Genomic DNA, 15,692 nt, shown 5'->3' with positions numbered 1-15,692 from the left:
CCACATATTGTATGATTCCATTTGTATGAAATGTCAAGAACAGGCAAATCTGACAGTAGATTAGTAGTTGCCTAGGGCAAGGGGAGGGCTTCCCTGGCGATTCAGCGGTAAAGAATCCACCTGCCAAGCAGCAGACACGGGTTCCACCCATGAGTCCGGAAGATCTCCTGGAGTAGGAAATGGCAACCCCCTGGGAAATCCCATGGACAGAGGAGCCTGGCAGGCTATAGTCCACGGAGTTGCAAAGAGTCAAACATGACTGAGCGACTAAACAACAACAGGGCTGGGGGAGGCTGGTAGAGTGGAGAACTAGAGCTCACACATGTGGGTTTTCTTTTTAGGGTAATGAAAATGTTCTAAAATTGACTATGGTGAAAGTTGCACAACTCCACGGATATACTAAAAGCTATTAATTACATACTTTAAATAGGTGAACTGCGAAGAGCTGACTCATTTGAAAAGACCCTGATGCTTGGAAAGATTGAGGGCAGGAGGAGAAGGGGACAACAGAAGATGAGATGGTTGAATGGCATCACTGACTCAATGGATGTGGGTTTGGGTGGACTCCAGGAGTTGGTGATGGACAAGGAGGCCTGGTGTGCTGCAATCCATGGGGTCGCAAAGAGTTGGACACGACTGAGCGACTGAACTGAACTGAAATAGGTGAATCCTATGGTATGTGAATTTACATTTCAATAAAGGTGTTTCCCAAAAAAAAACAAAACAAAACCATCTTCCTATGGTTTTCAAAGTCTTCCACTATGTGAGCTCATCTCTCTCCATTATTTTTTTTGCTCACTCTGTACCAGGCACTCTGGCCTCCTTCATGCCCTATAGTCTCACCAAATACACTCCCAGCTCAAGCCACGGCTATGGCTCATGGTTGGGAAGTTTGTGTGCTGAACCAAAAGCTCCTGGCTGAAGGGATGAGGAGAACTGGCATCTAGGCTTCTGCTTGCCTAGACTGGGACCAGGGATGCACCCTCTCAGAGGGGTCATCTTTTCTAATCAGCACACATGACCATGCTCCTGCACATACTGTTCTCTGCTTCTTCTACCCCTCCCCCACAAAGCCACATAACTTACTCATGTTTATTGTGTTCTGTGCTCAAAGGTCATCAGAGAGGCCCCCTCTGACCACCTCCCCACGCCCCATACTTGTATCATGCTCTAACCCTTCACTTTCTTTTATTTTACTTCATAGAACTTATTGCCACTGGATAGGTAACATATATTTTGCTTATTACCTGTCTCTATTCACTAGAATGGAAGCCCCAAGAGATCAGGAACTTCGTTTAGTTCACTGCTATATCTTCAGTGCTTGGAATAAGGTCTAGCATAGTAGGTGCTCGATGAATATATATTTTTGGGCTTCGATGGGTTTTCATTGCTGCGTGAGGGCTTACTCTAGTTGCAGTGATCGGGGGTCACTCTAGCTGCAGTGTGCAGGTTTCTCATTGCGGTGGATTCTCTTGTTGCGGAGCACAGGCTCTAGGGCACACAGGCTTCAGGGGCTGTGGCATACAGGCTTAGTTGCCCTGAAGTGTGTGGGATCTTCCTGGACCAGGGATCGAACCCGAGTCCCCTGCACTGGCAGGCTGATTCTTAACCTCTGGACAACAAGGAAGTCCAATACATATTTCCTGAGTGAATGAATAAATGAAGTAAAGTCAAGTGATCATCAAAAGCTTAATCATGGACCAGTTTAAGCCCATTCAAGGTGAAGAGAAGGTGAGGTTTTCAGTGGACTGGATGGATTGTATAATGAGGAAAAGTAGCAGCATGTGGTACCTACGTCTCAGTGACTGAGCTCATCTGCAAGACCAGGCACCATTGATCAAACCATAGACCAGAGAGGGGTGAGTGCCCTCGCTCCGGCAGCAGTAAGGGAAGCTTACCTCTTCTTTAGTGTAGTACTTCAGCAGGCCTTCTCTTGCCAGGAGGACAAACCTCCTTTTCAGGAACTGTGCGTTATCCCTTCCCCGCTTCCACAGGAACCCTTCTCGGTTACCTGCCACCAAAGACGAGAAAGAGTGAACCACCGCAGCTCTAAGACCAACCAGCAATTCACCTGCCTGTTGGTGACCCCATACTGTGCAGTCTCAGGGGTGGAATGGACCGCCCACCTGCTGCTGAAACGTCTCAGATCTGATTTAGCTATTTCAGCTGCAGGATGTGGGCCTGGGGAAACTTTGCAATGCTGTATGATTTTAGTTGGGGGTCCCCCCAACTTTCTTTCTTGGCTGTTTCCTAAGAAGACATAGTAAACCTTTAGGTGGAGACTTCCCTGGTGGTCCAGTGGTTAAGAATCCACCTGCCAATGCAGGGGAAAGGTTTGATCTCTGGTCTGGGAAGATCCCACATGCTGCAGAGCGACTAAGCCCACGCGCCACAACTACTGAGCCCACGTGCCGCAACTATGGAAGCCTGCGGGCCTAGAGCCTGCGCTCTGCAACAAGAGAAGACACCGCAGCGAGACGCCAACGCACTGCAACTAGAAAGAAGCCAGTGCATCAACAAACACCCAGCACAGCCAAAAATAAATAAATAAGCTAAACTAAAAGTTAAAGGAACCCTTAAGTAGGCTAAGAACTGAGAAACTGCACCGATTTTGAAAGAGGCCCAACTTCACGTTGATAGCAGCCAACCGAAAGTCTCCCAAGTACGGGAATAATGAGTGACCTCCGGGTCCCTGCTGGCGGCTGAACACTCTGCTTCTGGCGGCTACGAGCGTTCAGCAATGGCTGCCTCTGGTCCTCGAGCGGTTTTGTACATTTTGCTCTCTGGGACAGTGTCCATTTGGACTCACAGCAGAGGGGTAGAATGTGCCGCAGGTCCAAGGCCACTGATGAGGTCATGCCCTGCACAAAGGTGGGGAGGGAGGCAAAACCAGCCCACTCTCCTTCTCAAGGCTTGTGCCACACCAGGGGCCCCCTTAGCCAGAAGCAGGTTGTCTATTTCTACCTGGTCTGCCCAGGGGGTGAGTCTTCTTGCAATTTATACTAAGACTTATACACCCTGTGGTCCTGCAAGGACCTGAAACGAATGAGCTTCTCGGCCAAGAAGACCATAAAACCCCACCAGCCGATGTGTTGCTATTTTAGGAGCAGAGGAACCCACACCTTGGTCTCTGGGGCCAGAGGGACAGCGGCAGGTATCTCTCTGCTGACCTTGTTCCTAATACTCAGGCACTTTGTTTTCTAGAATGCATCAGAATCAGCCCTCAAAAGATAATGAAAATAACTTTACCTGGGTGTGAGATGGTTTTCCCATCGGCCATAAATTCCTGTCTCTCATACTTAGCTCGAATCCACTGTTCTTTTAAGACCCTAAAAAGAGAGAACCTTTAGTCAGCTGTGTCTGATGCATCCTCTCTTCATGGCAATTTTATGAGACCCTGTAGCTGAGGATGGGAGCTTCACAGCAGTGCCTGGCTGCCTGGCCAGGCTGGCCATGGTTTCTCCACCTGCATACTATTAACACTTGGGACCAGGTAATGCTTCATGATAGGGGACTATCTCATGCTTTGTAGGATGTTTAGCATTATCTCAGACTTCCACCCCCCTGATACCAATAGCAACCCCTCCCAAGTTGTGATACTCCAAAATGTCTGCAGACAAGGCCAGTATCTCACCAGGGAATAATCTCTCTCCCCAGGGGCTATATTCAAACCACTATGCTATTCCAACCTCAACCCCAATCCTCTAGGTCACTGAGACAGATGCCAGCTCCCCTGGACCATCTATTCTGCCACATCACACTATGTGTTCATGAGCTTAAGCCAGAGGAGTCCATGAGCCTCTCCCCAAGGCACAGCCATGAGATCTGGGCATGCTACAATGGACAGAGCAGTGGTCTTGGGGTCTGACCATCTGGGACCTGGTCCTACTCTACCATTTACCCACTGTGTGACCAAGGGCAAGTTACTTTACTCCTCTGAACTTGGGGAGTATTCCAGTAATATTATATCTACCTATCCCTTAGAGTCGTTGAGACGTTTAAATGCATACAGAGGGCCTAGTACTATGCTGAGCACATAATAGGTGTTTGTTATTAGCCCAACTGGACATTGTCACCCACGACCCATACAGAAAATCCACACAGCTGAGAGGGACTTCATTCCAATTGTTTGGTTCCCTCTTGCCTTTTCCAGGCAAATGTTCCCAGGTTGATATGACTGCATCCCATGGCCACAGGGAATGACCTAGAACTGAGTACCTGACCCAAATTGGTCAATCAGAGCTTGGCGCTGGGCTGTGGGGACCAAAAGGAGCAAAACTGAGAGAGGTGGATTGGAAGCCCTCTCTCCAGGGTGGAGCTGGGAGCTGGAGCTGGGAACATGGCTATGGTGTTGCTCCCAGCTACAGGAAGAAGTATATTAAAAAGCAGAGATATCACTTTGCCAACAAAGGTCTATACAGGCAGAACTATGGTTTTCCAGTAGTCATGTATGGATGTGAGAACCGGACCATAAAGAAGGCTGAGCACCGAACAATTGATGCTTTCGATCTGTGGTGCTGGAGGAGACTCTTGAGAGTCCCTGGGACTTCAAGGAGATCAAACCAGTCAATCCTAAAGGAAATCAATCCTAAATATTCATTGGAAGGACTGATGCTGAAGCTTAAGTTTTGATACTTCGGCCACCTGATGCGAAGAGCTGACTCATTGGAAAAGGAGCTGACTCCCTGATGCTGGGAAAGATTGAAGGCAAGAGGAGAAGGGGGCGACAGAGGGTGAGATGGTTGGATGGCATCACCGACTCAATGGACATGAGTTTGAATAAACTCCAGGAGATAGTGAAGGACAGGGAAGCCTGGCGTGCTGCAGTCCATGGGGTCACAAAGAATCGGACACGACTGAGCAGTTGAACAACAACAGGAAGAAAGCCTGGCTGAGAGAAAGAGGCAGGAATGGGAACCAGAGGGATTTCAGAGACTTGATAGTGCGGGAGCCTCCAGCTTGTCCTTCCGGAGGGTGGCTCCACCTCCGTTCTTTGTGCGGTCTGATCCGAACCCAGAAAATCACCTTGTGCATGAGCTGGTTTAAACTGGGTTTCTGTCGTGTATAGTCAAGAGCCCTACTGAATGCACTACCCTTGCCCCCAGGACATGGAGGAACTCTGAATCACAGAATCAGAGCTGGGAGAGGGAATGGAGACCGAGATTCTGGAGGTGGAGAATTCAGGGGACTTTTAGAATTAGGGATGGAGGCCATTAGTATTCAACCAGAAGGGGTTACAGTTCAGGGCTGTAGTAGAGGTCATGACACATAGTGTCTGTGTAGCACTGGCAGAGAGCCTTGAGCTCAGTAGGTGCTCACCTGGTCCCTTCCCCTTGGAGCAAAGGGTTGGGAGCAAAGGGTGAGGCAAAAGGGGCCCTTTCACGTTAAGCCTGGCACATACCACAGCTGGGCCAGCCACCAGCCAATATGCCAAAGTGGAGGTAGAAATAGATTAAAATTGGCATGAAGGGTTTCCCTGGTGGTCCAGTGGTGAAGAATCTGCTTTGCAAGGCAAGCGACACCAGTCAGATCCCTGGTCCGGGAGGATGCCACATGCTGAGGAGCAACTAAGCCCGAGTGCTCCAGGGCCCACACGCCACAGCTCCTGAGCCCACCATGCTGCGACTACTGAAGCCCGTGTGCCTAGAGCCTGTGCTCCACGAGAAGAGAAGCCACCGCAGTGAGAAGCCAGCGCATCTCAACGAAGAGCAGTCCCTGCTTGCTGCAACTAGAGAAAGCCTGCGCACAGCAATGAAGACCCACCCACAGCCAAACAATAAAAACAAGTAAATAAATCCTAAAAAAAAGAAATGGCATGAGGGGTGTCTTGTGAGATGTTTTACCTAAGTTATCTCCTTTAATCTCTACCATCATGCTACCACGCGGGCATCACTGTCTACATTTCAGAGATGAGGCTGCCACGACCTGAAGAGTTCTGCTCCCTTGTCTGCCTTTTCATAGCTGGAGAGTGACAGAGACAGAGAACCATACCGGGGTCTCCTGAGTGGAAAGCTGGGCCTGCCCTGCCACTCCCGGGATGTTTAAATACTAAGAAATGACAGGACACTAGGTACGGTTGTATAGTTTGTGCATGGTCCAACAGCATCCTGCCGTGGTTAGAGGACAATGGTGGCGGAAACGCAGCCTGTTTCCTGCAGGTCATGCCTCCTGTCTGCCTGGAGGTAAACCTTCTCCCCATTCACACTCCATTCACACTCAACCCGGAGGCTGAGTGCCTGGGAGGGAAGCTCAGGCTCAGGCCGTCAGTCCTGCAGAGGTCTGGAGTCACTAGGTAACCAGTGTCACCCTCACCCGTCACCCCCGGGGACCGGAACCCTCCTGCTGCTCCACGGCATGCAATCCCAGTACACTGGATCTTTTCCCAGCGTCTTGGTACAGTCACGAAGGCCCTGGTATCAGATGGGCTAGTCCCAGCTCTGCCTCTATCAGCCTCAGGTTTTTCATCCACATGGTTTTCACCAAATACTGATCTCATAGGGTTGTTGAGAGAACGAAAATTAACATACACAAGCATTTAGCACAGGGCCTGATACATAGTAAAGTTCAATAAATATTAGTAGCTGCAAGTATTTCTATGGTTATTATTTGGGGATCTGGGGCTTAAGCAGCTGCCTTGGAGCTATGCTGAGCTTGGGTGGGACAGCTCTGGGCACAAGATTCCATGCAAAGTAGCTGAAACACATTGATTCTGCTAGAACACTGGCGTTACTCTTCTTAATCAAGTTAGTCATCACCTGTAGGCTATTAGAACATCAAGGCAAAGGGACAGAAACTAAAGCAGATGCCCCATTTCACGGCTGTGGAAACTGAGTCTCAGAAAGGAGAAGAGACGACCCAAGCTCCGAAGGTAGAGAGGGCCTCACACAGATCTCTGTGTTCTCCATGTACCAAATGCTTTCCTGGCTCCACCTGCTGGGCAGGTCCACAAAAAAGACTGTCAGAGACAAAGGCACTGGAGATGGGGTAGTGGCGGGAGTGGGTGGGACCAGGAAATCATCCACTCACATGCAGTCGTTGGCCTGGGGGATGTAGTAGAATGCAGGGACTCTGGCTTCATACTTGGCCTTCACTCGGAGGTTCCCATTGTGGGTCATAAACTGCAAGACAACAGCAACTTGGGGTAAAGTTAGAACTTGAAAAAACGTGAAACGAAACCACAGTCTACCCAGAAGGTCACTGTTCTCACTGGCTCCTAGGCTGAGTCAGGAGACATTCCTCCTGGAGTTTGACATTTCTCCCGACCCAGCTTGGTCACGTGTGATGCTCAGAAGTCCCAGCCTGGAACAATGTAACAACCATGCCTCATACAGGCAGAGCACTTTACAGCTCTCCCACATTATTCCATTTGATGCCCTCAATCACTGTAATACTACTGTCCCTGTTATAAGGTGAGGACACCATGGCTCAGAGAGGTTAGCTGGTAACACAGCTGGTCAGTGGAGAGCTGGAATTTGAACCCAGACCTGCCTAACTCCAAAGCTCATGTACTTTCTCCACTGCCCTCCACAGATGGCCAGGACCACCAGCAGTGGTCCGTAGGAGATAGATGGAACTGGAGGATGCACTTCAGTGCTCCATCCCATAGAGTATGTAGGTCAGGAAGATTGCACCAGAGAGACCCAGAGGCATGCATATGTGTCAGAAGCGGCCCTGGCCATCAGTCAGAACCCAGTAACATCAATGGCATTTCTGGGCTGGGGACACATGTGGAACAAACAGCCCATTTTTAATCCACGTCTCTTGGAAAGAGTGAACCCTATTCTTCCCTTCCCCACTGGCCACTGGGCTGTGTCTCAGGATATGCATGGGCTTTGGGTCTCCACAGAGCACGGTTCCCATCTCAGCTGTGCCATTTATTCACTGAGTGACCCCTGGGCTACACCTAACCCCCTGGGCTTCAGGGATCTCACCTGCAAAGATGAAGAAGCTATAACCGGGGAGTGCCAAGAGCCAAGTTGCTTCAGTCGTGTCCGACTCTTTGCGACCCCCTGGATTGTAGCCCACCAGGCTGCTCTGTCCACGGGATTTCCCAGGCAAGAATACTGGAGTGGGTTGCCATTTCCTTCTCCAGGGAATCTTCCCAACCCAAGGATCGAACCCATGTCTCCTGCATTGGCAGGCAGGTTATTTTCCACTGAGCCATTAGGGAAGCCCATAACGGGGGAGTGATGAGGCACAAAGAAGCGACCTTCAGGTTTATATGCCAGTTTCCGGTCTTTCTCCTGCATTAGAATGTAAAGCTCCACATAAGCAGAGACTTTATCTTCACTGCTCTCTCCTACACCCAGCAAATGCAGGCTTAGAGGAATGAATGAATGAATGAACAAAGCATCTAGCCCAGTGGCCTAGCACAGTGCCTGCAACAGACAGGGGTACTCAGTAAACATGGGTCCTTGAAGTCCTCAGCCAGCCCAGTTTAGGACTGCCTGCTCTCTGAAGGTTTTCTGGCCAGAATGGTGTCATCATCCAGGCTGAAAGTGTTCTCCATCTCTGGAGATCAGGAGAACAAGGTGGCTCCCTCCCTGGCTAGGGGGACTGGAGAACGGCTATGGACCATGAATCAGGATACTTCTGTTCTGGTCCAGGACTTCAGCCACTAAGACCAGCAGCTGTTAATTGACTACTTACTTTGTACCTGTCTTGAGTCAGCATTTAATCCTGATAGCAGCTCTGTGAAGGGAGAGTGGTATATTTATAATACACGTGTGGAAAGGGCCCACAGCTAGTGTTAAATAGCAGGCTCCGGACCTTGCAGCTTGCAAGTAGGTAAGCGATGGAGCCAGGATTTGAACTCAGGGTGTCTGTCTAAGGCAACTCTAACTGGCTCCTTACTGCCCTTTTCTCGGCCTCAGTTTCCTTCCCTGGAGAATGGGAGCAGGCTCCTGTTCAAAGGTTCTCCACGTGCGCCCCTTGCTACCTCCACGATACTGTCGTCCCAGAAGTCAAGTCTGACGGATTTCACTTTGCTGATGTCTGGAAAGTTGCGGTGGACTCCGGAGCAGTTCAGACAGATAAAGATGCCCAGCTTGTAAGAGGCCCAGTCGGGATCTGCGGGGTGAGAGGGCAGGGTGGGGAGGTGGCTGAAGAAACCAGGGCTAGGCTAGGGGCGCCGGGAGAGGCAAGGGCTTGGCAGGTACCAACAGCCCATGCCTTCTCTCTCCGCCTCCCCGCCTTGCGCGAACTAAGATACCAGCATGAAACCCTCTGGTCAGCCCACTTGGCCCTGAGGCGGCTGCGGCTGCGGCCAGAATGAAGATCTTGGAAGGAGTCCGGGGGATGAAGAGCGAGAGGCTGAGGCGGGCGCGAAGTGGAAGTGACAGCACTTCAAGGAACTGAGAGGAGAGCGCGGAAGGACTGACCCGCAACTCGCCGGGAACTGCGGCTGGGAAGTGGGGTCAGAGTCCCTTGGCGTGCGCCGGGTCTGAGCGCGCAGAACCCCGGGGACGTCCGAGGCGCGGGAGCGGACACTGGACCATCCGGGAAGACCTGGGTCCGGGGTCTGGGAACCCTGGTGTGTGGGATGTTTGGATCCGAGGGTGGGGGAAGGGGCTGGGTCCGAAAAGAAGAGGTCAAGGACCGTGGTCCGGGTGGGCAGGGTGTCTGGCAGAGGGAGGTGAGTAGAATGGGCAGGGCACCCGGGGCTGGGATCCAGCGTCGAGGTCCAGAGGCGGCAGGTCAGGGGGCCCGGCTTCGAGTGGGGGCAGTACTGGCCGAGGAGAGGGCTGTGGGGGGCCCGGGTCCGAAGGTGATATAAGAGTCGTGCGCGGGGGTCTGGGACCCGCCCGGGTCTGGAGGCAGGGGACGGGACCCGCGGGCCGGTCCAGAGTACCGGGCTACACGCGCCTCCGCGACCTTACCCGCCGCCCCGCAGTCTGCGCAGTACGCGTTGCCGGTGCCCGCCGCCTGCAGCAGCTCCAGCAGCCGCTTCTTGTTGCGCTCGCGGTCACCCATGGCCGGCCCCGGAGGGCTCAGGGCTCAGCCCGGCCGCCCCTCGGCCCGCGGCCGCCCATGGCCAGCTCGCTCGCCCGCAGGTGGAGCGGGAAGCAACCTCAGCTCCTGCAGCCAAGTCCTCGCCGCCAGCCCCGCCCCCGGGGCGTTAAGCCCCGCCCACTCTGGACTTTCCGGCCCGCCCCCGGCGCGTCCAGTTTGCGCCCCCAGCTGCGCGGATCGCGTTCCTCTCTAAGGCCGCACCGGTCTGGGAGGGACCCAGCGCAGGGCTTGGAGTCGCTCACTCTGGCCGCTGATCAAATCCTGGCCTATCACCGGCTAGCGTTGTGACTGTGGACAACCTGATCAACCGCTCTGGGCCTCAATTTTCGCCTCTGTAAAAGGAGAATGAGGACATATGTCTTTGGAAAACTAGCAAGGCTCTAACTTCTGTTAAGGCATTCTCCTGATATAGGTCCTGTGCAGTGCTTAGTCGTTCAGTCGTGAGCTCTGCGACCTCATGGACCGTAGCCCGCCAGGCTCCTCTGTCCATGGGGATTCTCCAGGAAGAGTACTGGAGTGGGTTGCCATGTCCTCCTCCAGGGAATCTGGAAAGCCCAGGGATTGAACCCAGGTCTCCCGCATTGCGGATGGATTCTTTACCGACTGAGCCACCAGGGAGCTCAAGAATACTGGCGTGGGTAGCCATTCCCTTCTCCAGGGGATCTTCCCGACCCAGGAATCGAACCGGGCTCTCCTGCATTGCAGGTGGATTCTTTACCAGCTGAACTAGTAGGAAATATCTATGGAGATCCTACATCTACTTAAAGACACAGAGACGTTAAATGCCACCTCCTCAGGAAGCCCTCCTTGATACTTAGCTAGCTTGGAGTGATCTCTCCAGCTTCTCGTCTTGCTAGAATACTAGCCCTTATAAGGTCCATTTTTCCTTTTGACCCTGAGAGCTTTCAACCAACCTTGCATCACAGTTATTTATATATTTATGTTAATTCCTCCCCAACCTCTGACACACACTAGTTTGATGTCAGAAGTTTTATTTCTGTATCCCACACAGCTCCTAGAAACAGCACCTGCACATTTTTAGAAGTTCAATAAATAGTTGTTTGACTGTGTTCCCCAGGAAGTGAGGCTTTACCAATGGGATACCACCGGGCACTTTTATCTGAGAATGTTCATCACTTAAGGTGTGAGCGGGTTTTAGGTGGTCTTGAATCTGGGCATTTCATGAATCCCCCTGCCCCTTCCCCATTCCTGTCCCTCCTTGACATCATCCTCAGTGATGCACAGGCTCCTGGTAAGGCACTCGCTGTGCACACGTGTCACTCCCTCTGTATACAAACACCTATCTGTCATAAGCATAATGCACATGGATCTTCGGTTTCCATCCTGGTGGGTTGCAGCTGATCTTCTAGCTGACCTGCCAGCATCTCCAATTCATCACACATGCATATACGCATGCGAACATGTAAGGCAGCATGGTATAATGGAGTGAATTCAGGAAGCCAGACTTTGAATCTTGGCTCCATCACTTACTAGCTGTGTGGCCTTGGGCAAGTTCCTTCACTTCTCAGAGCCTTGGACTCCTCATCTGTAAAATGAGGGTCGAGAGATCACCGAACAGGGTCACTGAGATGGTCATTGGCACACAAAGCCCTCAAAACTCAGTGGCTCCCTTGCTTCCCCGCTGGGCAGCTCATGGGATCATCTGTTGGAATGCTCTGTGTCATTTCCCATCTTCTCCAGGGTGGAGGAGGTCAGGCCTCCAGGCCCTGGGGGAGGGGAATATGACCAAGAATAACCAGCCAGGATGGTCTTGGCTGTGGGGGTGCTGCCTGGCCTAGGAGCATCTCCAGAGGAACCAGTGAGAGAGCTTGGAGAGGGTCAGAGGCTGTTTACCAAACAGGCCGGAAGATGATTCATTTCCGCTGCTTTACATGAAAAAGAGACAGAAATAAATCTCCCAGGAGAAAGATGGGAAAGGCAACCTAAGGTATGAAGGCAAGGCAAGGGGGAAGAGGGGGAAAAACAGGGGACAGGCCAAGGACACCATTTCTCCACTGACAATGCCTGGGCGGAATGGTGATATTGGAATGGTTCTTGGGGGCCTTTGTCCCACTGAGCTGCCCTCCTTTGCACCATGAATCTCAGCATCGCCTCTCTGGAAGCCCCACAAAAAAACAACTGAAGGGGAAAAACAACATCTCTTTCACGGTGAGAAGCCAGATATTGAGAGGTTCCTTTAGTTTCTTCTCTTCCTTATTTCTGGAAGTTTCCAGTTAACAGAATTTCAAGGGACTTCCCTGGCAGTCCAGTGGTTTGGACTCCGTGCTTCCCTTGCAGCAGGTATGGGTTCGATCCCTGGTGGGGGAACTAACATCCCACATGCCGCAGGGCTCTGCCAAACTTTTTTTAAATTAAAATACATTTTTTAAACTAAAACAAACAAACAAACAGAATTTCAAGCCTCACGATTTGCCAAGAACAAACAAACAAACAAAAAAACCCAGAAACAAACCAAAACCAGTACTGTTATACTTCTGGTGATGAATTTCTTCCTTTCCTCCTTTCTTTGGGAAGGGGAGATAATTCTAATTTAAAAGTATTGAGTGTTATTTTAGAGAGTTTTACACTATTTCATTACACTTGCGTCCCATGACGGCCATCTGAAGACAGCTTGCTACCCTCATGGAGGATGAGAGGTTAAGGTACCCAAGGTCATCGCCAGCAAGGGTGGGAACAGGGCTTACATCCAGTTCTCCTATTGTAGTGACCACCAAACCCCACAGGACAAGCCTCTCTCCCTTTAGTCTTCCTCCCACAAGTGGATTTTTTTTTCCACTTAAAAAAAATTACAACAAAAATCTCTAACATAACGTTGGCTATTTGAATCATTTTCAAATGCACAATTCAACGGCATTCATTCCGTTCACAGTGCTGTGCAACTATCACCATTATCTAGTTCCAAATGCTTTTCAAAGTCATAAGAAGAGACTCTGTAGCCCCCTCGTGGGGATTGGACGTGATCAAAATCAAGCTCAGCTCTGCATTCGGGAGCCAGAAGCTGCTTCTAAAGGAAGAACTCTGTGCCAAAGGAGGTTGTGACCCAGCGGAACACTGGGATCGGCCAGCGGCAACCCCCCTTGTCGGCTCAGTCCATACAGCAGCTGCTGGGGTGAGGGGGCAGTCGGGCCCTGGGACACAGTGTTCTCTGTAAATAAAGCTCCCAGGGTCCCTCAGAGCATGAACAACAGCGCTGCTCCCGGGGTCAAGGTCTCTGTCGAGCTGAGCCCAGCCTCGACAGGGCTGGAAGAAAGCCTTCAACCACATTCCCAAGCCTGGACTGGGCTTAAGATCCCCACGGGATAGGCCACAACTCCCTGGAAATTTTAAATAATTATGTTTATTAGTTGTACACAATTTGAAAACTATAATTATAGGAAATTTGGAATACATAATAAAGAAGAAAGAAAACACCACCCACACTTGTGGCCATTTATTCAGGGATTGCTGTATGTCAGGCCCCGTATGGGCATTATTATTCCATTTCCTCTTCAATATAACCCTGAGGTGTAGACTAATTTTGTGCCCATTTTACAGATGGGACAACTGAGGCCCTGAGTTCAGTTCAGTCGCTCAAACGTGTCCAACTCTTTGTGACCCCATGAACCACAGCACGCCAGGCCTCCCTGTCCATCACCAACTCCCGGAGTCCACCCAAACCCATGTCCATTGAGTCGGTGATGCCATCCAACCATCTCATCCTCCGTTGTCCCCTTCTCCTCCTGCTCTCAATCTTTCCCAGCATAAGGGTCTTTTCCAATGTGTCAGCTCTTCACATCAGGTGGCCAAAGTATTGGAGTTTCAGCTTCAAAGTCAGTCTTTCCAATGAACACTTAGGACTGATCTCCTTTAGGATGGACTGGTTGGATCTTCTTGCAGTCCAAGGGACTCTCAAGAGTCTTCTCCAACACCACAGTTCAAAAGCATCAATTCTTTGGCCCTCAGCTTTCTTTATAGTCCAACTCTCACTTCCATACATGACCACTGGAAAAACCACAGCCTTGACTAGACAGATCTTTGTTGGCAAAGTAATGTCTCTGCTTTTTAATATGCTGTCTAGGTTGGTCATAACTTTTCTTCCAAGGAGTAAGCGTCTTTTAATTTCATGGCTGCAGTCACCATCTGCAGTGATTTTGGAGCCCAGAAAAATAAAGTCAGCCACTCTTTCCCCATGTATTTGCCATGAAGTGATGGACCAGAGGCCATGATCTTAGTTTTCTGAATGTTGAGCTTTAAGCCAACTTTTTCACTCTCCTCTTTCACTTTCATCAAGAGGCTCTTTAGTTCTTCTTCACTTTCTGCCATCAGGGTGGTGTCATCTGCATATCTGAGGTTATTGATATTTCTCCCGCAATCTTGATTCCAGCTTGTGCTTCCTCCCGCCCAGCGATTCTCATGATGTACTCTGCATCTAAGTTAAATAAGCAGGTGACAATATATAGCTTTGATGTACTCCTTTTCCTATTTAGAACCAGTCTGTTGTTCCATGTCCAGTTCTAACTGTTGCTTCCTGACCTGCATACAGATTTCTCAGCTTAAATACAGCTTAAAATTCTCCAAGCCAGGCTTCAGCAGTATGTGAACCATGAACTTCCAGATGTTCATGCTGGTTTTAGAAAAGGCAGAGGAAAAAAAAAAAAGAAAGAAAAGGCAGAGGAACCAGAGATCAAATTGCCAACATCCACTGGATCATTGAAAAAGGAAGAGAGTTCCAGAAAAACATCTATTTCTGCTTTATTGATTATGCCGAAGCCTTTGACTGTGTGGATCACAATAAACTGTGGAAAATTCTTAAAGAGATGGGAATATCAGACCACCTGACCTGCCTCCTGAGGCCCTGAGAAAGAATCTAAATAAATTTGTCCAACCAGCGTTACACAACTGAGACGATGCATACTGGATGATACAAAGGACTGGATCTGGGATTCAAATCTAAGTTCATCTTGAGCTCTTTGCAACAAAATATTATGTTAAAATGTGTAAAGTTGACTTATGAAAATAGTAATGTCGTGCAGTTCAACCTAATGCTCTTTTAATGGTCCTATCACCAAGATTTATTATTATGAATATTTACATGGATTTCCTTCTGGTCTTTTATACATCTTTTTATCATTTAGGCCATATTTTTCATATAACTGCTTATCCTTTAAAACTTTCTTTACATTGTATCTTATATTACTATGGATGCTTCACAACATCATTTTAATAGCTTTATAATAGTCCATGGGATATATATATTTCCTTATTCTTGGACACATAGATCATGACTGATTTTTCACTGTTACACATAGCACTGTAATGAGTAACTTTATACCCAAAGCCTTTTCCCTCTTTAACACTGAATTTTCAAGCTGTACCTACCCAACTCTGCTGTACTTGCTCACGGGTCTCCTTCACTCATCCAAGATTTGTGAAGACAGAGTCAGATCAGTGTATCCCCAGTGTACCCCCAGCACCTGTCTGCCACAAAACAAGGATTCAATAAATATTTGTGAAAAAAAATGAAGAAACAAGTGGGGGTGAAAAAAATAGCAAGCAATAAAGTGAGAGAACTTGAGGTCACAAAAGTGTATTCCTTTCTTTCTTAAAAAATTGAAGTATAGGGACTTCTCTGGTGTCTCAGTGGTAAAGAATCTGCCTGCAGTGCAGGAGACATGGGTTTG

At 49.6% G+C, this 15,692-nt stretch overlaps 1 protein-coding gene across 3 annotated transcripts in view; it reads right to left on the bottom strand.

The window, feature by feature from the left end:
* ADAP2 (ArfGAP with dual PH domains 2) overlaps positions 1-10,113 on the bottom strand; it is a 28,725-nt gene extending 18,612 nt beyond the window's left edge. The window contains exons 1-5 of one of the 3 annotated variants that reach the window (XM_043480543.1): positions 9,879-10,113; positions 8,939-9,069; positions 7,027-7,118; positions 3,250-3,329; positions 1,899-2,011 (exon numbers count right to left, since the gene is read on the bottom strand). In XM_043480543.1, coding sequence (XP_043336478.1) covers positions 1,899-2,011; positions 3,250-3,329; positions 7,027-7,118; positions 8,939-9,069; positions 9,879-9,972 — 510 coding nt within the window. In that variant the 5' untranslated portion in view covers positions 9,973-10,113. The other 2 variants (XM_043480548.1, XM_043480535.1) reach the window with 2 other exon arrangements.
* Positions 10,114-15,692: the final 5,579 nt, after the last annotated feature.

This window comes from Cervus canadensis, chromosome 1 (assembly GCF_019320065.1).
Source record: "Cervus canadensis isolate Bull #8, Minnesota chromosome 1, ASM1932006v1, whole genome shotgun sequence".
NCBI classification, from domain to species: Eukaryota; Metazoa; Chordata; class Mammalia; order Artiodactyla; family Cervidae; genus Cervus; species Cervus canadensis.
The sequence above is the reverse complement of the archived record's forward strand: the minus strand, read 5'-3'. Positions and strand labels throughout refer to the sequence as shown.